The sequence below is a fragment of the Carya illinoinensis genome, chromosome 14, assembly GCF_018687715.1.
Source record: "Carya illinoinensis cultivar Pawnee chromosome 14, C.illinoinensisPawnee_v1, whole genome shotgun sequence".
NCBI classification, from domain to species: domain Eukaryota; kingdom Viridiplantae; phylum Streptophyta; class Magnoliopsida; order Fagales; family Juglandaceae; genus Carya; species Carya illinoinensis.
The window spans coordinates 26,878,837-26,904,210 of record NC_056765.1 but is presented as its reverse complement, the minus strand read 5'-3'; the positions used below and the strand labels follow the sequence as shown (position 1 = coordinate 26,904,210).

At 36.5% G+C, this 25,374-nt stretch overlaps 2 protein-coding genes across 4 annotated transcripts; one reads left to right on the top strand and one right to left on the bottom strand.

Moving 5' to 3' along the window:
- The first annotated feature begins 3,848 nt into the window (after window positions 1-3,848).
- Window positions 3,849-22,007, top strand: LOC122294493 (protein saal1). Of its 2 annotated transcripts, XM_043103272.1 has the most exons (12): window positions 3,849-4,083; window positions 4,797-5,174; window positions 5,590-5,655; window positions 5,815-5,954; window positions 6,752-6,878; window positions 10,222-10,373; window positions 18,719-18,854; window positions 19,238-19,322; window positions 19,454-19,725; window positions 19,874-20,010; window positions 20,257-20,313; window positions 21,319-22,007. In XM_043103272.1, exons 1-11 carry the CDS (start codon window positions 3,970-3,972, stop codon window positions 20,285-20,287), a joined length of 1,638 nt encoding a protein of 545 aa, XP_042959206.1. In that variant the 5' UTR covers window positions 3,849-3,969; the 3' UTR covers window positions 20,288-20,313; window positions 21,319-22,007. The 2 variants fall into 2 exon arrangements, with proteins under 2 accessions (XP_042959206.1, XP_042959205.1); XM_043103271.1 differs by lacking the exon at window positions 20,257-20,313 and having other exon boundaries at window positions 3,850-4,083.
- A 708-nt stretch (window positions 22,008-22,715) lies between these two features.
- Window positions 22,716-25,130, bottom strand: LOC122293341 (recQ-mediated genome instability protein 2). 2 transcript variants are annotated; one of them, XM_043101892.1, is made up of 4 exons: window positions 24,969-25,130; window positions 24,692-24,818; window positions 24,522-24,583; window positions 22,716-23,154 (listed from the first exon to the last, which is right to left on the bottom strand). In XM_043101892.1, the coding sequence occupies exons 1-4, from the start codon at window positions 25,086-25,088 to the stop codon at window positions 23,041-23,043; spliced, it is 423 nt and encodes a 140-aa protein (XP_042957826.1). In that variant the 5' UTR covers window positions 25,089-25,130; the 3' UTR covers window positions 22,716-23,040. The 2 variants fall into 2 exon arrangements, with proteins under 2 accessions (XP_042957826.1, XP_042957825.1); XM_043101891.1 differs by having other exon boundaries at window positions 24,692-24,848; window positions 24,969-25,120.
- Between the last annotated feature and the right edge of the window lie 244 nt (window positions 25,131-25,374).

The following is a 25,374-nucleotide window of genomic DNA, read 5'->3' as shown; positions in this document are numbered from 1 at the left end:
ATTTTATTATTATATAGAGAATGAATACCTAATTCAATGTAGAGATTGAATTTAGATGGAATAAACAAATGCAAAGATGTATTGATATTGGCCAAATTTAAAGATGAATTTAGCTAAGTCAATGAGGATGCTCTAACTCTAGTGCAAGAGACTTATTTTATTAAATTACCTTTATGCCCTTTTATTATGAAAGGATTAGTCGATTATGTGTCTTGAATGGGTTTCACGTGAGCTACTACAAGTTTTTCTTTGGGCTTGGACGCATGTGGGCTTAATTTTTGTTAAACTCGACTTGTTTTAGATGGGCCTTTTCACTAGCATTTTGGTAAATTTGGTGGACTATACTCGGATTCAGAATGGATTTGTGTTTTGGTTATAATTTTTTTACAAAACTATTTTAGTGAATTCTATTAAGTTGATATTAATAAATTTAAAAAATAATGATATTTTTAGATTTAGAGAATTTTAAGATTTTGAGGAATTAAAATAGGCAACGTGTACAATTGGAGATTTATTCAAGGTATATGATTTTTTATAGGTCATGATTGATTATTCGTTCGGCACGGTTGTGAGGAATTTTTAAAAGATAAAGAAGTTTATGTAAACAAGGTTCATATGCTAAATTTTGTATAAAAAGAAAATGAACTAAGGTTGATTTTGAAAAATATGCATATTTGTTTTGAAAAAAATCTAAAAACAACCTCAATTATGCATTCTGCATATGCATAAAATCTATATAAGAGAAAGTATTTTTTTGTCATGATTGGTGTAGACATTAGCTAATTTTGTACATTTTATTTTTTGAACTATGCAAAAAGAGCGAACGTGAAATTTATGAAAATTTGTACATGTGATGCGAAGATGTTCTAAATATGTGAAATGATTTGAATTTATTTCAATACTCCATTTTGATATGATGTGGTTCTAAAAAATCTTTGGCATGACTTTCTGATTTTATAATAACTCTGATTTTGATTCTGATATGGTGATTTTGATTATGTATTACTATGATATATGGTCTTATCACGGGAGATAATAGTGACCTCTGGCCATGTCTCGGGATATAATAGTGGTCTCTATTCTAAGTGCAATCGCTTTGGTATCATGGTGATTTATGTTTTGTTTGGTTTCTGTAGAATTCACAACCCTACCATGGGGCTTAACATGGTCTCTATTCTGATATGATGTTTAGTTATGATATGATATGATAAGATGAAGATGTTTAGTCATGTTATGCCAAATGATACTTTTGAATGTGAATATGTTTTGAAATGTCGCTATAATTTTTTGATAATATGTATGAGATTTTCATATTAAAAATGAAATGTTTTGTTTCTGGATTCCGAACCTTTTGAAAATGTTTATGTTTACATATTAGTATATGTTAACTGCTTACTGAGTTGTTGATAACTCACCCCTTATCTCTATAATATTTTTCAGATAATCTGATTATTTCAGCTGAGAGTCAAGGTTAGGAAGTATGAGTGAGATAATTTAAGCATGGTGGTTTAAGCATAGAAGTGAGATAATTTAAGTATGGTGGTTTAAGCATAGAAGGTTTTTATGAATATTAGCGAATTTTATTAAGTAATCTTGTTGTGTTATGATGATGTGGTGTGTTGAGAGATTGACATTATATTAAATCCATATGGTATTATTAGTTAATTATTTTGGAATAGTTGGTTTAAAATATTGAGATTTATGTATAATTGGAGATTTGGAATTTATATTTATATGGTGAGATATGGTTTTTAAGTGAGAAGAAGTAATTCTCCGACCCACCCAGGTCGGGGTGTTACAATTTGATATAAAAAATTATAAGAAATCCTAATTGGATAGTAAAATTTAGATTAATAACTAAAATTACTTTTTAATTTGATCAATGCTTTCAAAATCTCAGCCAAACATCTAAGAAGAGAAAAAATTTTATCGCAACAAATGAACATAAAAATTCATTGCAATCTAGTTTTACACCAAGGATGGAAAAATCGGGTTTGAATTCAGAATCGGGTAAGGACCAATTCAATAGATCGGGTGATTCAACAAATTGAGTAGGGTAATTCATGAAAATTCTGAATCGATTATTTCAATATTGATAAAAATGATTAAAAATCATATATTTCATACAATAATTTAATATCATGAATAAAAGAGTATACAATATAAATTCATTGACTAATTTCAATAAAAACATTATATGAATATAAATAGTTTCAATAAACATATAATTTATATATTTAACTTCAATTGTAAATATTTTTTTGCCTCGCATGCGAAGAGGATAAAAACCATTAAGTTATAAACACATGGTAAATGTAGTATTTTATACACAGTCACAAATTTAATATAAATAACTCATTCATCTCCTAATTTTTTTATTCAACTAAAGAAATAAATAAATACATGTTATCTTTCAATTTTTCTAGATTTTTATTGAATACAATGATAAAAAAGTTAATATATGTTTAGTTCTATCATATTTTATACAAGAAAATTAAAATTAAAATTCAGTTATTAGAAAATTAAAAAAAAATAAAATTTTGAATTGGTTGGAATAGGTTCAAAGCAGTCTATAATCAATTTGAATCAACTTAAATTAATTAATTAAAGCGGTTCAATGTATGATTTAAAAAGTTCACTACAAATGATTCAATTTCTGACCAATTCAATTTAAATATGTCCGAATCGAACCATTTTTTTAACCTTATTTTATCCTCCGGATAAAACTACTTTCCATAGAAATAATATATATTTTATGAAAAACACTACTTTGCCATCCCAATGTGACCACTCTATTTGACCACTCATAAAAAAAATTTTAATTTTAATTTTATGTTTATTTAATGATTAAAGAAATGATTTTTAGTGTATTGATGCATTTTTTTTATTTTTTAAAATATTAAAAAATGTGAAAAGAAAATGAACAAAAAATGAAAATCCTAAAGTGTGATAGTGGTAAGGAAGAGTTTGGGTGTTAATATGTTATATGACCCGTTAATCTAATGCGAATATGACATGATAATAGCAGGTTAAGATTTAATCTTAACGGATTCAGGTTAAAATAGGTTGACCTGTTAAGACACGATCGCTTAACGGGTTGATAATGGGTCAATCCGTTTTGACCCGTTATGACATATTAAGAAATGTAGAATTACAATTATATTCTTATACCTAAACGTAAAATTGTTAGAATTTTGATTTCGATATTTTTATTATTTGGATTGTAATTTTATACTTGTAGTTAGTTTTATAATTTTTATAGATATTGTAATTTTAACATTTATATAAAATTCTATTAAATTTAATCAGATTAAATAAGTTAATTTCAGACCTATTCAATCCATTTACATAAACAGTTTGAAACGAGTCGTATTGTATCATGTTAACCTATTTTATAATATTTACTAATAGGTTAAAATAGGTTGACACGACACGACCTATTATGTTAATAGATCGTATTAGAGTTAGAGATTTTAATACGATAAACTTAACTGATTGAGTTAAGGTTGACCTATATAATATAATATATATATTATGACACGACACAATCACGATCATTTAACACGATTTGACATTCCTAGAAGAGCGACCGCTCATATTTTATATTTTAGTGGTGCTACTCTACCGCTTGAACACACCACTTATTTTTATTGCTAGACGCTTTTAAATTTTTTATTTTTATTTTTTAAATATATTTATTTTTTTTAAAAAATATCAATACACTTAAAATCTCGTTTTTATACTTTAAATTAAAAAAAAAAAAAATTTGTCAAGCGGTCACCTAAAGTGGCAAGTCTTGGACGGCAAAATAGCTTTTTTTTCTTTTCTTTATATTCTTGCCTCGTAGTCTCGTAGATATATATTTGGCCAGGCACACGTCAGGAGGACGGGCCATTTTGAGAGAGTAAAATTGGTAGGTATTTTGCATAGAAATTCTACTCACATCCACGAACGATAACCATAAGCTCCATGGCGCTCGACACGGAACCAGCCACTCTACAAGAGCAAGAAGAAATTGACGAAGAAGAATGGGAACCGCGACTTGATGCACCGGCACATCACCCTTCTGCTCCGCCTGATGAGGTAACAATCTGATTTCACTCGGTTCCTGTTTTTGTTTGTTGAATTTTGCTATTCTTCGTGTTTTAGTTTTTCCCCTCTTTCTTAAATGCTTTAGAGTCTGTAAATAGTGTTTCATTGGTTCATTTCTCACAAAAGTTCATAGACGACGGTTGTGGTTAACGTTTCCAGCGAACCTCACTGTTCTTGCCCCTTTGGTTTTGCTCGTAATTGTGCTTTACTTGCTGTATAAACGAGTTGTAGAGGGCATTCTATGACGTGAGTACCTGGTGTTTGTCTAAAATATTCATTATTAAAATCTATTTGCAGCCTTAGATTTATATGCTGGTTCTAATACGATGTCATTTGCCTGAAGTTTGGTGCATGACATACGAAGTACATTGTGATTAAAGCTCACATGCTCGCATGAATTTTCCCGTATGCATTCAACTTGGCTGAAATATGAAATTGGAACCCTTGATTGTGAGACTAATTGTAGTCCTATTTGGCACTCCAACTTAATGAGATGACAAGACCCTGTGTATTAGAGTTACTCCTTCGCACTTGTACAAAAAAGTACTAAATGAGATGATGTGAATGTTGCCAATACATGCCCACTCACCCATATTTATCAGCACATAAATTTCTGTAGAATATAAATTCACTTTAAGAGTGTCAACCTTGGTCAACAATGTTTCAGATTCAAACCCTGATTCCTTTCTCTTTATATTATGCAGTTATTCGAGATGTTGACTACAGTTGATCCTAGTTATATAATCTCTCTGATACGGAAACTTTTACCAACTGATGCAAGTGATAACTACACTTCTCATGGCGTTGATGCGTGTGTTGATGGTAAAGTTGCCATTAATGATCACGTGGAAGAAAGTTCAGCTTCTCAATGTGGAGATGAAATTCTGAATTCTTCAAATAATTCATATGAGAGCATGAACATCGTTCAGGATTATGATAAACATGCTCGACCAGAAGGAGAAAATGAAGAGTCATGCCATGGGTTTAATCGGCCTAGTAATTCAGTAGGAGAAGAAGCTTGGGAAGAGTATGGTTGCATTTTGTGGGATCTTGCTGCAAGCAAAACTAATGCAGAACTCATGGTACTCAAGTTTCACCATCTACTGTTAACTAATTGTGATGTTTTTTTCTTCTATTTTCTGATTACATGTCATGTCATAATTACCTTCATCCATGGTGCTAAACAAATAAAACTTGATTTAAAGAACTAGCTAGTTATAAGTACATTCTAGTGCCTGGCCTTGTGACCCCTCAAAAGTCTTGGACTCTTGATTGTGCTTGTGATTATGAGGTGATGATGATGGTCATTAAAAATTTTACCCAAAGATGTGGTGAATCGTATTGATATACTCACTTCCCACCACCCTACTCTTTTGCAAGAATCCCACAAATTATTATTTTTTTGTTGAAATAGGCTTCTGAACTGTGGTTTAACGTTTTGCTAGAGATGTAACTATGAATTCATTCCTACCATAATCTAGTATGCTATTTGTGCAGGTAGAAAATCTTGTACTTGAAGTACTTTTAGCCAACCTTTTAGTTTCCCAATCTGTGCGAGTTAAGGTAAGCCACACATCAACTTTGTTGCAAAACCCTTTTTGCACGATTCATTAATGTCATTTCCTTCCCTCTTTTTACTTGGTTTCTGTGTTTGGGTCAACTGTTAGCCTTGGAATTTTAAAAATTTGCTTCATGTGGATATCCTTGATTTTAATGCTCCAGGAGATCAGTCTTGGAATTATTGGAAACCTTGCCTGCCATGAAGTTCCGCTGAAACATGTAGTGTCTACAAATGGATTGGTTGAGATACTTGTGGATCAATTATGTTTAGATGACACTCAATGCCTATGCGAAGCTTGCCGGTAATATATAGTCATACACTTGTAATTCCCGTAGTTAGTCTTTTGATTTGAATATTTTCAGATTTTGGTTTTATTACCATTTTTGGTATCAACTTGTATATTTTGTTCCATAATGCTTCATTTTGGTTTGGTATGAAGTTGTAATTACCTGGACTTCTACGAATTGTGCTGTAACTTGTGGCCAATGTGCAAAGTGTCTTATGCCTCTCTTGAATTTTCTTTTCCTTGGAATTCATTATATCTTCTGGTGAAAAATTTGCAAACAGCCTTCGTTTCTCCATTCATTGACAAAACATATAACTGCATATCAGTACTCACTGTTTCCCACATTTTATTGGAAGATCATATGCCTCTTTTTGCATGGTCTGGGGGTTTGACGGGGTACAAGACATCCCTTTTTTTTTTTAAAAGATTTATTTTATGAAAATAATCTTTATTTTGTCCTACGTCTTCTTTTCAATCTTCCGCAGGTGGCAGTATTTGAGTCACTTCTTGCGTGTTGCATCAGTCGTATCAAATATTTTTCATATGTTTAACTATAATGGTTTTGAGACCCACATTATATCCTTCTTCTTTCCCATGTGGATGATGCCAAAGTACTTAATCAGACCTTGAAATATTGTTTGGCACTGTCACACAAATAATCTATTTTTCTACAGTAATTTAGTCATGAAGCCTTTACTCACACCCTATAATATTGTTAGGCAGTGTCATATAGCTACATGTCACCTTATCATGTAAAATATTCTATTTTGATTAAATATGTATACCTTTCTTATGGTAATATTCTCATGCAGGCTATTGACTTTGGGTCTTCAAAGTTGTGAACCTATTCCTTGGGCTGAAGCATTGCAGCCGGAACATATTTTATGCCGTATTTTATGGATTGCAGAAAATACCTTAAATTTACAGCTCATTGAAAAGGTAGCAAATTGTCTATGATTTATTTTCCTAGAATCCTAGAGACATTTTGGTAAATGTGTGTGCATTTCTGCATCTATTATGATATATAGTTTAGAAACAAGGAGCTTTGCTCTTGTTTAGGTACATGATCTACTCCTCCATAGTATATTACTTTATATGAAAAATAAATCATATAGGCAATGGAAGTTAGAGCTATTAAATGAATTTTTTTTCCCTACTTAGCTAATAATGGCTTTCAGAGCAGTGGCAGCATCTCCCTCCTTGCTGGAGCTCCCTCCATTGTTCATCTAAAATTAGTTGTATCTTATATGTTTTCTAACTTCTTTCTGATTTTCTCAACTCATACCTTTTTAGTTTTGTCACCAATAGTTTCATAAAGGTTACTGGAGAAAGTTAAAGAGATTATAAGTCAAGACTTTTGATGACCACGGTTACTTCGACACACGATAAAGGGCTCTTGGTCTTTCTTTCCACTCTAGCTAAGTTTGTGAAGTTTATCATCAGTAACATAGAAAAGTAGTAAAGGGATAGAGCAAAACAAATTCATATTATATTGTTCTGTCTATTACAATGGAAGGAGGCTTCGGTTACAAACACATGCATGTTTTCTACTGCTCAACTGGAATGCTAACTTTACTAGATCAGTCCAACATTGGGGGATGAAGTTTTTCTCTTCATTCTTTGACAAGTTGTCCCCTTTAGGTGGAGAAAGTGGTGGCGAGGACCAAATATGTTTGATCCCATCCAAAAGGCAGATCTTTGAGATTAGATATTTCTTTGGTTGTTTTTTCCAGTTGTTGGCAGCTCATGGGAAAATTCTGACTATAGAGAATTTGAGAAAGCGTGGTATACTTCTCATGGATTGGTGCTTTATGTGCAAAAGGAATGGAGAATTAGTGGACGGCCTTCTTCTCCATTGTGAAGTGGTAAAAGTTCTGTGGGATGAGATTTTTTATAGGCTTTGCATTGCTTGGGTGATGCCTAGAAGGTTGGTGGATCTATTGGCTTGTTGGAGAGGATTCCAAGGTAATCGTCAAATTGCTGCTATTTGGAAGATGGTGTGCCATTATGTCTTATGTGGTGTATATGAAATGAAAAGAATGGATGTTGTTTTGAAAATAGAGAACGGTCATTGGGAGGGATTAATATTTGTTTCTATACATTGTTACTTTGGGCATCGGATATTGTATTAGATGGAATTAGTTTTCATGATTTCTATGCTGCCTTTTCCAGCTGCTAGTTTGTAATTAGGTGTTTTCTCTTGTATACTCCATGTGTACTTGGGCTATGCCTAATTATGTGGTTTAATAAATTTGCGTACTTGTCAAAAAAAAAAAAAAAAAAAAAAAAGAATGTCAGTAATGCACTCATCCCTACTATTGGCTCTCCAATTATTTGAAAATGTATTAGGAGAAACAAGACGCCTTTGAGGGTAGTTTTTATTTATTGGTGGTCGCATTGGGACAAATTCTCACAATGAACAATATGAAGAAGAACATTGTAACAGTAAATTAGTGCTCTACCTTTTGTTACATTGTGAGTTCTCTTTAGAATTATGGTCAGCAATGTCCGGCACCTTTGATCGAGTGGGTCTCATGCCACAGCGAGTGAAGTTGTTCACATGTTGGTGATGTCCTTGTGGAAAGTCATAGAAATTTAGAAGTTTGGAAGATGGTCCCTTTGTGCTTAAGGTGGTACATTTGGCAAGAACGTAATGACCAAACTTTTGAGGACCGTGAAGGGACAGTGACAAAATTAAGAGCCTCAGTATTAAGCACTCTCTATCTTTGGATGGCTGCTCGTATTAGTTCCCAACTCTTAGCTTTCTAGATTTCAAAGTTATTTTCTCTTTTTCTTCTTTTTGCTTATTGGATGTTTCATTTTATGTACTTCTTGTGTGCCAAGATTGTACAGCCCTCTAATCTTTCTTTAAATTTTTATTGTTTATTAACAAAATAATAAAATGGTTCTGGGTATGCTAACTTAGTAACATATGATATATTTACTTAATAGATTAGCTATTTTGCGCACTGCACATGTTTCTGACTAGCATGTTTAAAAGCATTAAGCTTAAAGAAATGCCTTTTATTTTCCATATCAGTTCTTATTTTTAGTGGTTCTTGTGGTGCTGTCTTGGTGGGTATATTACAAAAAATAATGTTAAGAAGAAAATACCATGACGTTGGACCAATATGGGCACCACCAACCGTGGAGTTTAAAGATTATTAACCACAAACTCATTTTAGTGGGTCACGCTTCATACTTCCACAGAGGGTAGTGTATTTGAATAAATCATGGAAGGAAGAAACACTATAGTTGTAGGAAGAGTTTGGTTATTCTAATCATTCAAATATTTTATTTTTCTTTTCATAAGAGGTTATAGTGTTTTTATCTTGTTAACGGGGCTTTATTGTGAAGAATTGAACTCCCAACTTGGTAAGAAGATTAAAGGGAATGTTGAAAAACGATACTTTGATATTCAATCCAATTCATCCCAAGTCAGCTTGTGTGCATGAGCCCCATGTCACAGTTTAGTTCCTGGCGGGTTGTTGTGCTAATCTCCCTAGGGTTTAGGTTTTACTGATGAGTCCCAAGGGCTTTGTCGTGGGGTGGTTCCCCGTCATTAAAAAAAAAAAAGAAAAAAAATTATAATTGCTGAAATTTACTTTTAGAGTTCTTGGCCTAACATTTTGTCGTATTATTTTATTTAATCCTTAATTTCCCCTGTTTACAAGTACTTGTTTTATTGGAACCGAAAATAAGTTAACACAGGTTGAACTGATAAAAAAAAAAGAAGAAGTTAAAACAGGTTGAATAAATTGGAGGATAATGGTTTTGGTTTCTGGGTTTTGTAATTCTTTTAGGTCATTGTTCAATAAATTGGATATACAAATAGACAGGAGAGAGTTTTCCATGTTTTAAAAATAATTTTAAAATTCTTGAACACTTGTCTTTTCTAAACTTTCTAAATCTTAAACAATTGTCAAAAGATAAGCATTTAACTGCATATGATTTCCAACACGAGATGACTAACAAAATATTACCTGAAATCACACCATAGAAAATTTAACTACCATTTTAATTCCTCTAAGTTACATATGAAAGTGTTTTCTGGAGATTTTTCAGAAAAGCTAGCTTTCTAGACTGAATTTATGGGTCGATTGGAAACTACAACTTGAGGGACTGCATATAACGTTAATAACTCTCTTTTCATTGCTTCTGGTATGATGCTTTGGAGGAATAAACATTGCTCAACATACAGTTTATACACTTTTCAATGAGTTAGAGATTTCCTTTTGAATAAACCTTTCATTGGCTGAAAGAGGCTTCCTTTTTTTAACAGAGTGTTGGACTATTATTAGCCATCATTGAAGGTCAGCTGGAAGTTGTGCATGTTCTCCTTCCACCTTTGATGAAGCTGAGTTTACCAAGCATATTGATTAATCTCTTGACTTTTGAGATGGGCAAATTAACAAGTGAAAGAATTCCTGAAAGGTACTTATTCACTCTATTTCCAAATGGATGACCCAAGGGCTACATTAAACCTCTCTCTCTCTTCTCCCTCCACCCCCCCCCCCCCCCCCCCCCCCAACAAAAAAAGGGTGACGCATTTATATCATGCAATTGTTTGGTCAAGCAATTACTTCATTGTATTAGTAATTTTATCATTTAGTTACTATATTTTCAGACTTTACTAGTTCCTAGTCCCTAGCTTGTACCTAGGTGTTTTCACTTGTATACTTCCTATGTATTTGGGCTATGCCTATTACTTGCATTAATCAAATCTCTTATTACTTATAAAAAAAGATTCACTATTAAGCACACATAAGAGTCTAGGAGAACAAAATAATAATAATAATAATTTCCCTGAATCATGCTAAATACCTGTAATGCATTTAGTCCCTGCGATTCAAGGATAGCTCTGTGCCAAGAAATAACTGAATCTTGATAGTTTTCCTTGACATCGTTTTTGGTGCCATGTTTTGTCACTGTAAAAGAACATAACCATTTATCTAATTTCTACCAAAAAATTCTCTCCGTACACATGCAAAATTTTTGTTTTCACATGCAAACTCCGTTTCGTCGTTAATGTTACAACGTTGACGGCGTTGTAGTTATTACGGTGGCACAAATGGCATTGTCTAGAGAGTTAGTAGTAGAGTCTAAAAGGATTGTGCTTGTGAAAGAGGGAGTTAATATACGTATCTCCGAGCAGGGATGGAAGGAAAAGTATGAGGTGCTGGTGAGTCGTAACATAGTTCTATGGTTTGTGAATGTTTTGGAGGAGTGCTTGAGAGGGGGGAGAAAGGAGGTGTATTCGGTGATAAGGGAGGGTTATAGAAGCTTTGTTGCTCAACGATGTGTGAACAATCGTGGGCGTTACTTGTTGATCGTAGAGTATGGTCAAGTGGGAAGAAAATGCCTACTCCGTTTTCCCTAAGGTGCAGGTGGCTGGGGATGGAGAAGCCTAAAGGAACTTGCTGCGGAGATGACCCAAACTAGGGAGCAGTTTGGTAATGCCGCAGGGGCTCAGGTGAACAGAAGGGCAAGGGAGGTGAAACCTTTCGATCAATCGTATGCGGAGGTTCTCACGACGGTGAGACCAAGTCATGGTGAGACCAAGCCACGTGCAAGTTACGTTGATGGGGTGGAGCTTCGAGCCCCTCAACATGTATGGGGTTCAGAGTATGGCAGGTCTATGGTTGGGCAGGAGACGTGGGTGAGTAGTAGGCGCCTGTTGGAGTTGCAGGGCCAACTGAGGAAATTGCAGGAGGAGATAGAGGAGGTATGAAGACACGTCGGGCTGAGAAAGGAAATAAGTGGGAGATAGGAGGAAGAAAAAGGAAAAAGGGGTAGGGGCCCTAGGCTTTATGACCATGGTGGGCCACAATGGTGTAAGAAGGTTGGGCCCTAGCCCCAACCCGTTTGCGTCTTGACTGAAGAAAAGAGGGCCTCGAATATGGACAGGGCCCAGCCCAAAGCCGGCTCTGTAGGCAACTCAGCCTCTTCGTGTAGAGGCCTGGGAACTGGGCTTGGGCCGACTCAGCCCAATTTAGTGCCTTACGACCCAGTCCGTTGACCCGTTATTTAGCAACGGAGCCTTGGAGACAACTCCCGAGATTCTGTCGTGTTCTCTGTCGACGGATTGGGCAGCAGCGAGCCCATAGATGTCGCTGACAGTGGTAGTTGGAAACTCTAGTAACGTGCCAGCGGCCCTGTGTGAACAGTACTCACTGCAGAAGCAGAGTTTGACAACTACGGCAAGTTTGATTGGTCTCTCCCCGCTGTGTGGAGGTTAGACGACGCTGATATTCTTAGGTGACATGGCTGCAGGTGGTTTGGACCTTTCTGTCCAACCATTCTTTGAATATGAGGTGGAGGAAGAGGAGGGGGAGGGGTCCGATGATCTTATGCATTCGGTGGATGGTGATTTCATGTTCCCTGACGTATGTGGACAGTTGGGATTAGATGACATCTCATTGGAAGGTGATACTCATGAAAATCATATTAGTAGGCTGGAGGAGCCTACCCCGTTGAATTTTTGCGTCCACCTCAACCAAATGTTTCAGACTGGGCTTTCACAAGGTGAAAGAAATCCAGAAATTCGTGGGGATTGAGTGTGACTAATATGAAGAGCATTTCTTGGCTTTGTTCACAGCAATTGAAGTGGGGCATAAACAAAAAAATAAAGGAGAATCAAAGAAGCACCGGGAACTCAAAAGACGGACTTGGTCGATGAATAAAGAGGGCAATGCTAGCAGGGGAAGGGTAAAAGGGAAGGGGCAGGTCTTTCCTCAATGAAGCCAAAGATTATGTCGTAGAACATTCGTGGGCTAAACGAGATTGATAAGCGTCTGTGGATTAGAAACATGATTCAGGATTGGAAGGCAGACATCATATGTTTGCAAGAAACTAAATTGAAATTTATTGATAGGAGAATTGTGCGAAATTTTATGTAGTGGAGTCCATGTTGATTGGGCTTTCTTGGCCTCAAATGGGGCATTGGGAGGGATTGTGGTAATGTGGGATAGACGTGTGGTGGAGAGGGTGGAGTTTGGACAATACACGGTTGCATGCTCGTTTAAGAGTGTCGTTGATAACTTTCTGTGAGCTTTTGCAGGTGTTTATGGCTCCAATTTAGACACGGACAGAGGTTTGTTATGGGATGAACTCGTTGGGATTCATAACTGGTGGGAACTCCCTTGGTGTATAGGGGGAGATTTTAATGTTGTGAGATTCCCAAGTGAAGCTTCTGGAAGTAGAAGACTATGGCCAGCAATGGAGGCGTTCTCGGAGTGTATCTTTGACTTGAACTTGATGGATTTTCCATTAGCCGGGGGAACTGTTACTTGGTCTAATAATCAGTCTTGGTCTCGACTGGACCGGTTCCTAATTTCACTAGAGTGGGAAAGCCACTTCCCGGAGGTATGGCAAAAGCGTATGCCCCGTATTGGTTTGGATCATTGGCCTATTTTGCTCCATTGTGGAGGCGTTCGCAAGGGTCGTCGGCCGTTTAAATTTGAGAATATGTGATTGAAATTGGAAGGGTTTGTGGATAGGATCAAACAGTGGTGGTCTTCCTATCAGCTCCAAGGTACTCCCAGTTTCATTTTTGCGGGAAAATTGAAAGCTCTCAAAAGAGATCTAAAAGTGTGGAACTTGGAGTCATTCGACAATGTAGGGAAAAACAAAAAAATAAAGTTGTTGGGAATTCAGGAGATTGAGAGGCTTCAAGAGGTACAACAACTCACTCAGGTAGAACAAGATAGGAAGTCTAAGTTGGTTATTGAGGTTGAGAGGTTTTTTTACTAGAAGAGATGTCTTGGCGTAAAAAATCTAAGACATTGTGGTTGAGGGAAGTGGATCAGAGCATGAGTTTCTTCCACAGAATTGCAAACTCGTATAGGAGAAATAACAATATTGAGATGTTGAAAGTTGATGGTGTGGAGTGTAGGGATGAGCAAGTAATCACAATCATGTTGCGGAATTCTATGAGAACTTACCAGAGGAGCAGGTTGGATGGCGGCCCCCATTGAATGGGATGGACTTTGACACCATCGGGATGAGTGACGTGTCATGTTTGGAAAGGGACTTTGAGGAGATAGAGGTTCATGAAGTAGTGAGGAAAATGGCTAGGGACAAGGCACTAGGACCGGATGGATTCTCTATGGGTTTCTTTCAAGATTGTTGGGAAGTTATAAAGGAGGACCTAATGAAGGTTTTTTGGGAGTTTTTCTGGGCTGGAAAGTTTGAAAAAAGTCTTAACACCATGGTCCTTGCATTGATTCCTAAGAAGGTGGGGGCGACGGAGATCAAGGAGTTTCAGTCAATTAGTCTAATGAATGGGATGTATAAGATAATCTCAAAAGTACTTGCGAACAGATTGAGTGAGGTGATGGGGAAGATTATTACGCAACATCAAAATGCTTTTGTTAAAGGAAGACAAATTTTGGATGCGGTGTTAATTGCTAATGAATGCCTTGATAGTAGATTGAAAGCTGGGAAAACGGGGATCATGTGCAAACTAGACATGGAAAAGGCATATGACCATGTCAATTGGGATTTCCTCCTTCATTTACTCAGGAGATGTGGTTTCGGGGATTGATGGAGGGCCTGGATCCATTGGTGCATATCTTCGGCAAAGTTCTCTGTGTTGGTAAATGGAGTCTCAGTGGGTTTCTTCCAGAGCTCACGTGGATTGAGACAAGGGGAACCGTTGTCACCCTTGTTGTTCGTCATAGTCATAAAGGCTCTAAGCAGGATGCTTTTGGCAATGGTTGAGAATGGTTTTATAAACGGTTTCCCGATCGGAACCTCGGATAGGGGTATTATTAATATTTCCCATTTACTGTTTGCAGATGATACATTGATTATGTGCAAAGCTGACCAAAGTCAGATGCAAGTTCTAAAGGCCCTACTCTTTTGCTTCGAGGCAGTTTCTGGTTTGAAGGTAAATCTGGAAAAATCGGAATTAGTACCAATCGAGGTAGTTCCTAATATTCGTCACTTGGCAAGAACTTTGGGGTGTAAGACAACTTCCTTTCCTATGACTTACTTGGGACTTCCATTGGGGAGTGCCTCGAGGGCTCCCTCGATGTGGGATACAGTGACTGAGAAAATAGAGCGGCGATTGGCGGGGTGGAAGAGAATGTACTTGTCAAAAGGTGGAAAGATCACCTTAATAAAGAGTACACTATCTAACCTATCTACTCATTTTTTTATCTCTATTCCCAATACCAGCAAGTGTGGCGGCCCGTATTGAGAAGCTCTAGTGAGATTTCTTGTTTTGGGGCCGGGGGGGGGGGGGGGGGGATTTGGGGGATCAGTTCAAGTTCCACTTGGTTAAGTGGGAGCAGGTTTGCCATTCTATTTCAGGGGGGAGGTCTGGGGGTTAGAAATCTAAGGGTATTCAATCGAGCATTATTTGGCAAATGGTTTTGGAGATTTTCCAGGGAACCAAACTCTATGGAAATTGGTCATTGAGAAGAAATATGGTGGCTTATGGGGGATTGGTGCACTAGAGAAGCAAGAGGGGCCCATGGAGTAGGGTTGTGGAAACACATTAGAAGAGGTTGAGGGGCGTTTAACTGTTTTGTTAAGCTTCAGGTGAGTGCAGGATCCAGGATCAAATTCTGGAGTGACGTTTGGTGTGGTAACAGGGCATTAAAAGATTTGTATCCTTCTCTCTTCCAGATGACAAGTGCTAAGGAAGTCTCAGTGGCGGATGTTATGGAAATATCGGGGGGACGAATTACTTGGAATATTAAATTTAGTAGGGCAGTATAGGACTGGGAAATAAGTAGCGTTGCAGATTTCTACAGTTTCATATATTCCATAAGACTAAACAGGCAGCAAGAGGATGTCATGTGGTGGACTCCAGCAGGCAAAGGTATTTTTTCCATTCGTTCTTTCTATAAGGCCACCACTCTAGAGTCCAATACTCAGTTCCTTGGAGAAAGATCTGGAGTCATAAAGCACTCCCCAAAGCTTCGTTCTTTGTTTGGACTGCCTCCTTGGGTAAGATACTTACCACTGATAATCTGAGGAAAAGGAGGATCATTATCGCAGACTGATGTTGCATGTGCAAAGGAGGGGGAGAGTCGATAGATCATCTCCTCTTGCATTGTGGCATAGCAAGGGTTCTCTGGAATGAGGTTTTTGCTCGATTGGCGATGGCCTGGGCGATGCCAAAAATCATGGAGGTAGTGTTGGCTAGTTGGCCAAGCATAAGAGGTAGGCAATAGATTAAAGCTATGTGGAAGATGATCCCTCTTTGTATTATGTGGTATTTGTGGCGGGAGCGTAACGAGCAGACTTTTGAAGACCAAGAAAGATCGTTGGAGGAGCTTAAAATATTATTTTTTAGAACTCTCTGTAGTTGGGCTACGGCTGTAGACTTTAATGGCATGGCCTTTCAAGATTTTCTTGCCTCTAATGTGCCTACCTAGTTAGGGCATCAGAGTTGTAATTCAGGCTTTGCTATTCTTTGATCAATAAAACTGTTTATATATATATATATATATATAAAGAACATAACTAGGGATCTGGTGGTTAAGTGATGACTTAATGGCACGTATCTCAAATGGTGTTTGTAAATTTGTTGTCTTTGCCCAATTCATAATGGATATTTTTTTTGATAGGTAAGATACAATTTTATGGAAACGTGTAAAAATGCATTGCTCAAGTACATAGGAAGTATACAAAAGAAAACTCCTAATTACAGTATACAAACTAGAAAATGCTACAAGAAAGTCAAGAACGCTAATTCCATCAAATACAATAGTAGAAAACCAATAGCATAAGGTGTGTAAAAAGAAATTTCTAAGTTCATCTGAAGAGCACTCCCCCTATCTTCAAAACTCCTATCATTCCTTTCTAGCCAATACCCCACATAAGACATAAGGGAATTATTCTCCAAACAGCAGCCCCGTGGGGGCTGTCTTGAAGACCTTTCCAGCAAGCTAGAAGATCCACCACCCTCCAAGGCATCACCTTAGCAAGTCTAGTCCTACTAAATATCTTGTCCCATAATACCCTTGCCACCTCACAATGCAATGATAGATGATCCACAGATTCCCCATTCTTCTTACACGTAGCACCAATCCATGACAATATGTACACACTTCCTCAAATTGTCCATGGCCAAGATTTTTCCAAGGGAGGCAGTCCAACTGAAAAAAGCAACTTTGGAAGACACCGTACTCCTCCAAATTCACTTCAAGGGAAAAAAGAGATGACTCTGAGTTTACAAAACCTTGTACAATGACTGAATAGTGAACTTCTTACTCCTAGTATGCTTCCAAAGCATCCTACCCTCCTCAAAGTACCAATACTTGCAGTGTATAATAAGCTGAAAAACTCAGAAATAGCTCCAATTTCCCGATCCTAGGCAGCTCTAATAAAATGGACATTCCATTGATAAAGGCCATTAGAGCTATCTGAGAGATCCAACATTGAAGCCTCCTGTTTAGAAGCAATTTGATGTTGTGAAGGAAACACCGCCTTGAGAGCAAGATTACAGACCAAGTATCATGCAAAAATCTGATCTTAGAACCCTCTCGAACCACAAAACTAATAAGACTGGCAAAACCCTCCCAACCATTCCTTCTGTTCTTTTTTTTCCATAAACCCATACCATGCGCACCCCTCACTTCATTAGAGCACCAACACCCCAAGCACTACCATACTTGAAGTCCATTACCTCCCTCCACTGTGACTCCCCTTCTTGATGATACCGCCACAACCATTCCCCTTCATGGTAGATATTACCATATATAACTGTAGTGAAGTGATCTAGAGCCCTTTATTCGACTGTGTCTGTGTATGGCTGGCTGCACACAATAGTTTCTGCTCCTATAGCTTTTTAGAATTTATGCAATTGTGGTGTTTTGTTCATCCCTATCGTTGGGTATAAAGCCCCAAGGCATGGCCCAAGCCACATCTAGGCCATACTCCAAAAGGACTAGTTAATGGTACAATTGGAAGCATCGGAATCAACATAAAGAGCAAGAACTTCTCTCTCCCAAGCTATGTGGGATCATAAAAATTATACATCACTTACAGTCACTACTTAATATGAGGTATCACATTGGGTGTTCCCTAATTTATATTTCTAGTGCACTTGGGTTACGTCCCTTTGTGCTTTGAATAGATTTGCCTTTCAAAATGAACTATAGTGAAGTTATCTGGCGCAGTTGGCTATTGTTATTGATAATTTGAATTTGCCATGTGGACTGAACATAGAAAATTCAATTGTAATAGTGTGGAGCCAATTCTGGTTGGCTTGACTGGCTATTGGCTTTCTAGCAAATGCCCAATAACTAACGATTGAGATCAACGTTACACAATCTGCATGTGGTACCTTAAGCATTGTGTATGACATATGATGGTTTTGGGTTTCTGTTTAAATGTATTCAACAATAAAGTTTGTCTAATAATCCAATTTACAAGGGTTAAGTTTCTCAGCCTAGTTGCTGGTATGTGAACAGTGGGTATTTGATGATTAGTCATCATTTTATATATGATTTTGTGATACAGATACACTCAAATTTTGTCAATGAGATACTAATGTCTTACATGATTTTTGTAACTTGGATTTATATTTACTCCTCTCTGCAATTCATGCCACATGTGATTTATATTGTCTTCTGATTCTTTTAGTGAGATAATCAGCAATACTATTTTTTTTCACTAATGAGGTGTCAAGGTGGTCTTTGATCGCCTAATTAATATCTGGCATGTGCAGTTTCCCCATCCCAAACACGCTGATGACTAGTTTTGATTTTTTTGGGATAGTCATTTTTTTCCTGCATTTGACTTTATTTTCATACAATTTTCAGGTATTCAGTTCTTGATGTTGTTCTCCGTGCAATTGAAGCTCTTTCAGCTATAGATGGTCATTCTCATGAAATCTGTTCAAATAAGGAACTTTTTATGTTAGCTTGTGACATGGTCAAACTCACTGACAAAGTTGAGGTACATTATAGCTTGTTGAAAATTGTAAAAATACTAGCACTGGATAAGTGTATTTTGTGGTTCCATGTCATTTAATTCTTTTCAAGTATTTTGATAATTGTTAATGCGCTTATTATTTGAGGTATCACTATTCATTGTCTTTTCCCACCAAAAGCAATTTCTTGAGAATTTTTGGACTCTGTTCTTACTAAAGATAATAATTGGCCATTCGGGAAGTTATTTTATTTATTTATTTTATTGAATGGGTAAGATGGTTATAATTGGCAACTATGAGAAGCTTCATGCAAATTGAATTGACTACCTATTGACGGCTAACTCTCTCTCCTGATGAAAATTGTGAAAATTTTGTGATGAACTAATTAAATTGATTGATTTTCCTGCAGGTTGCCAACTCTTGCGTTACTGCTGCAGTACTTATTGCAAATATTCTCTCTGATGCAACTGATTTAGCATCAGAGATATCACAGGGTAATTAAGTTGTCTTTTTTCTACAAATTTTCCCTAATGCCATTCTCTTTTGTGTGTGGTGTGTGTGTGTGTATTTCCTGGTGATTTTTAACATCTGTTAGAATTGGAATTGACACTTTCAATCCATCCAGATTTGCGTTTTTTGCAGGGGCTCCTTGATATATTTCCTTTTGCTTCAGATGATCTAGAAGCACAAAGTGCACTCTGGAACATCATTGCAAGGTTACTCCTTCATGTTCGAGAAAATGAGATGAGTCAATCAAGTCTATCTCAGTATGTTTCAGTTCTTGCAAGCAAATCTGATCTGATTGAAGACATTCTTCTCGATTACCAATTAGATGACTGCAGCGACAAAGACAAGGGCATGACCACTTCCACAAAATCAAATGCTAAAACTACAGCTGTATCCTATTATGTATTGGAATAAACTATCTTTTGTTTTAGGAACTATATGCACCTTAGGTTATCTTTCTTATATCAATTGCCATGTCTTGTACTTACTGAAACTGCCTTATTTTGCAATATTTTGTTTCTCTTGACCTTTGTGACAGATTACAAGGTTAATCAGTATTTTAGATCAGTGGATTGTTTCAAAGGATTCTGCTGAAGAGAACAATATGGCAGGTGAAGTTCATCCAGATAAAGTCAGTGTGAATAGATTGCTTGATTGCTGTCGGAAATCTTCCAAGTAAGCTGTCTCTCTCTATTATTATTTGATAATATTGTTTGTTGCAATGCTTCAAGTTAAATACACAGCTTCTATTTCTTTTAATGCTGATTTATTTTTGCCATTTATTACATATCAGTTTTCAAGTGAAATATTCCAAGCTTTGCTTGAACAATTCTCTTGTGGAACAACAGTTTTCTTAGCGATTTATTGCATATGAGTTTCATGTAACTTTAGTTTGAAGTTGATGATACAATAAACACAAAGTTGCCAGGTCACCCATGGACAAAGCGTGTGAGGAAGAAAGGTGTGATCCAGTGCCTGGTAATTAGTTTCTTTCAGAGAATGAACCAGATATTAGCTGATTTTACCTTGAGCATCAAGCCCATTTTTTGTTTGATGGACCCCCATGTTTTGAGTAATGTCACTCAACCGTGCAGTTAAAATCGAAAAGAAACGTAATGGGATGGAGGGCATGATCATGGGGTCGATTTGCTGGGGCTAGTTTCATTAAAGCATCTTAGATTTACGTCAAAATCTGGTCAATTCTTAGAAATCTCTATATTGGCTAGGGCTAGTTTCAACGTACCTATGATTATTACTTTGGCTATGACTACTGTTCTTCATCTTTCTTTTGTGTGTTTTGGTACCTGTATTGGTTTCCAGTCATGCCAATGGTGACTTCATTTCTTAATCTGGCAATTTGGTATTTATTTATATGGTAAGGAAGCCAAACGAGTAGAGCTGCTTCTTCATATTCCATATTGAGGAAGAACGTGTAAACATTGGGTCGTCATCTGTTGCATTGCGAGGGTGACAGCATATGGAAGATGGTTTTTGGTCTATTTGGGATAGATTGGGTTATGCCTTTGCGAGTGGTGGATCTACAATATCTTGAGAAGGGAAACTTGATAGCCATCAATACGCTATATTGTGGTAGATGGCCGCATCTTGCTTACTACAGTATATTTGGACAGAAAAGAATTCACGTAGCTTTGAAGGTTACGCAAAGTTAGTGTTGGAGCTCAAGTCATCTGTATGCTTGAGCTCATCTCTTTCATTGTACAGTGGTCCAAAACAGTGTAGCTTCTTCTGTTTCTACTGTTCAAGATCTTTTAGCACTTTTACCAGTCACGAGAATATCTTGTATACTTCAGGTCACCTTGGGTTATACCCTTTTTTTCGCCTTGATTAAATTTTTCTTATTAGAAAAACTCCGTATTTATTCTTAAATGCATTGCCATTTGCCTTTTGCCCATTTTACCATTCTGTTTGGAAATTAGTTTTGAACATAATAGTCACCTGCTAATATTTGATCTGTAATGACAGATGTAATGATGCAGCATGCTTCATGGATTGATATTTGCCAGAGATGTCATCCCTGTGTCCTGGTCTTGAGATGCATACCCATACAGCTACACCAGAGAAAATTCCTGTACAGAATACTGCCCAGAGGAACAGTAGATCCTGCAAGGAACATGGAATTTCAGCTGAGGACAAAATTGCAAGAGATAAATTGAAATTGCGGCCAGATAAGCCCAAGCAGCCCCAGTTTTTTACCTTGTCAGTTTTGATGGTAGAATTGGATTGAAAGTACATCTTTGAAACGACCTTGGGACAATTGGATATAGAGATAAAGGGCAGAGGCATGGTATCTGAAAAACCTACTTGCTTAGTGTAATGCATTATACGTTGTAGCTAAGTAAGGGGGTTGGAGGGAGTTGCAAAAGGCGGGATAATTTGCCACCCATATCTGGGTAGATTGGTTACACAGCAGAGATCACCTCACTTGGGTTGGACATTAAAAAAAAACACTGTGCAAAGGGAAAGGGGGATAATTAAGTTGTCTTGAGTTATGATAACACTTTTTTTTGTTGTGACTTTGTTTTAAATGGAGGGTGGTTGTGTACAATTTGATGAAGTGCAGTGTGCGCTATCATATTGTTGGTGCAAAATGGATAGTAAAATAATTGTATGAATCTCATTGTAAGTAAGTTGTCATGTTCGAGTTGTTTCTTTGAGGCCTGTGTGAACTGTGCAAAAGAGACCCTGAATTTTGACAGGAGGAAGGAATCGGGATTACCAAGCCTAGAAAACATTCAGAGGAAAGTTATTACCGATCTAAAATAAGTCAGAAGTTCACATGATACTAAATAAAGAAATAAAATGGAAAAGTGTCCAAATCTTGCACGATCTTCATTTATGATTCTTTTATTACATTGATGATGTACTTAATTGTTTTGGTGCCAAAGATGTGTTTGAAAATGGATTAAATCTCAAGTTTGATTTTGCATGATAATGGTAAAAAAAAGCTAGTCATGCATTCATGGAATACATGCTTGACCTTTTTCAATTACTAATTGTAATAATCAAATATAGACGAAAGAAATGCCATAAAATTGTAGAAATCACTTTCAATTGTCTCCTTCCTCTTACCCCTTTTCAGTTAGCAAAAGGTGAACTAATAAAATATTAATTTTTGTCATATTTATTTGAATTTTGTTCGACTTTTGAGGAATCCGAATGAAAAATTGTAACAACTTATCATAAATTTAATTATAAATGTGTTTGTATCATTTCCCTAGGGCTATAGAACGAATAAGGGACCCTGTATTCATCAGGCTGAGGTAATCGAGCAGGTCTATTTGACATAGTGCCGCTAGGTCTCGTCCGAACTCATGCTCAAGTTGAACTACCATGCAGAATGGATAAAAGGAATATACACATGAGTAATATCATTGACTGCCTAACATTTGGAAAACTGCACTAAGGGTACATCTAAACAAAGGGTAAATATCTCATGAGAACTTCAAAACTCGATTTCAACTATCTATGACACTGATAGTTTACAAAGAACTGGTGAATAAGAACAAAAAATCAATGTGATTGCATGTTTGAAATTTGTAAATTAGTTATATCAAGTAATCATTTGGGGAAGAGGGAAAAATATGGGGGAAGTGCTGTCAGGTCATTCCAGTAACCATCTTGTGTTTGAAGTTGACATAGCGGTTACTAAGCTTGCTGTATCTCTGTGAGATGATCTGATCATAATCATTCAAGTTCTTCAATTAAGGGCCTATAGAAGAGTTTATATGCCTCCATAACTTCAAGATACCACATTGCCTCTCGATCCGGGAACTGTGAAAGATCAACAATCTTGTGCACCTGATATTTGTTTTTTTGACAGTGAGAATATTTTTTTTTGATAAGTCTTTAACAGTGAGAATATTTTATTAATAAGTGAATCTAAGTGCATAGGGAGTATGCAATAGATACGCCTAATAAGAGAGAACAAAAAAGGTTAAAGAATTCCTGAAAACTGAAGTTTGAAGAACAGATGGGTGCTGACAACCAGTGTAAGTGTTCTAAAACTAGGTAGTGAACCTGATGTTAGGACAAGGTAAAGGCTTTTCAAGTGAACTTGAAATAGATGTATTTCATATCAACCAATTAAACAATGACCATTATGGTGAAATTTGTGTTTGAAACAAAAGCAATGGGGCTTTTGTCTTCCATTTCACACATATTTCTGCATGTTTTTAAAGGGGACTGCTAAAGAGCTAAACACCAGATTCTTGAACATTATGCACAACATTTTTCAACCAAAATAAAAAGTTCCACCATATGAAGTAAGCGACTCATTTGTTTTTTGGTTTTTTTAGTCTGTAACAAGGGATGAAAACTTGGATGTAGAACAGTTATTCTACAATAATTATATCACTGGTATTAGTCAAATATATATATATATATATTTATATATATCACTGGTATGCTTTAAAATATATGGCATGAAAGCATTCTAACATTGCGCATATCATTAGTATGGTTAAGTGAACCTGGTAGTAAACTGTCATCATACCTGATCCATAATACTAACAGTTCAACATCTCTTCTGGTTTAAATAAACATTCATTGGAGTCATAAAACCAATAACTCATGTGCATATCAGGAAAAATTTGTGACTGCTTTTGTATATGGATGCAGATGAGAAAACTCATGCAAGCTAAAACTCGATAGTTAACAACTCCCATCAAATTGAACTTTGCCAGAATTTTGAGGATCCAATGAATTAACTATGTAGACTGGAATCTTTCTAGCACAGACTACTAGTAAAATCAAGTTCAAAACATCAATGTCTCTCTTACAGAAAATAAGAATACTAGTAATAACTAAAACCTCGGTAGCAATATCAAAAATACTAGCAGGCATAAATTATGCATTTGGTTGGATAAACGTAAAAATAATATGAAGTATTAACATAGTCTAAACATAGTGTTCAGCAACATTTGCACTCTGATATTCTAAGAATAGTTTGTTCTAAGAGATGCATACAATACAATGCCCACCACACCAAATAATACAAAATTCAAAGATATGCTTCCTTATATAATCCGCCACACTCAAGCATACCTTGTATATACGCATATGCATACATACATATATATATATATATATATATATATATATATATAAAATATACACTAATGATATCATACCGATCAAAAACATTTTTGATATCATACATACGGTACCTTGATAGTTGGGGGCTCAGCTGCACGCGCCATATATCCTCCAACAACCATTACATACATCCCTATAGTACAAAGAAAGAAAAATACAGAGAGTGACAGAGGGGGGTAACAAATGCTAAAATGCTCCGTCGGAAGAATGAAAATGGGTCAAAAGTGGCAGGCATAGGTACCGGTCTTCCAAGGGCGGAGACGGAAGTCTGCGGAGGAGAGTGCGAGCTGGACGACGCCGGTGCCGTCGTCGAGAAGTAACGGGGCCCCTACGTGGTCATTTTCGTCTGAGGCCGAGACCAGAACGCCCTGAGACACGGATGTTGTTGATTTTTGGGTCTCACTAGGATAAAAAAATGCATAATCAAATGGGAGAAGAGGGAATGATGGGAAAAAGGGGACATCGTTTTGGAGAAGAGAGAGAAGAAGAAGAAGAAGAAGAATAAAGGGAAAGCAGACCTGTAACCAGGCGCGTTGGAAGAGTATGTTGCCGAGAGACATGGCGTTCTGGGACGCCACTTCCTTGGCGTCTTTCAGCTGAGCGCACAGCAGCTTCAGCGCTGCTAGCCTGTAGTCCATTTCCGGGCAGACGCCGAAAAATGTTAACTCTTAACCTTTTATTGAAGCCGTTGATTTATAAAATTATGGAAAATTCTATATTCTGCCCTCTAATTTTATTTTTTTTTATTCTTATTATATAAGATACAACATATTTATTATTATTAAATAATTTTTTGTTAGATAATTTTTTATTATTTAATAATGATAAATATACCACATTTTGTATAATGTGATGAAAATAAAATGAGAATATAATATATAACATTATTTTAAAATTATTTCAAGACTGATTTTCATTAAGTTG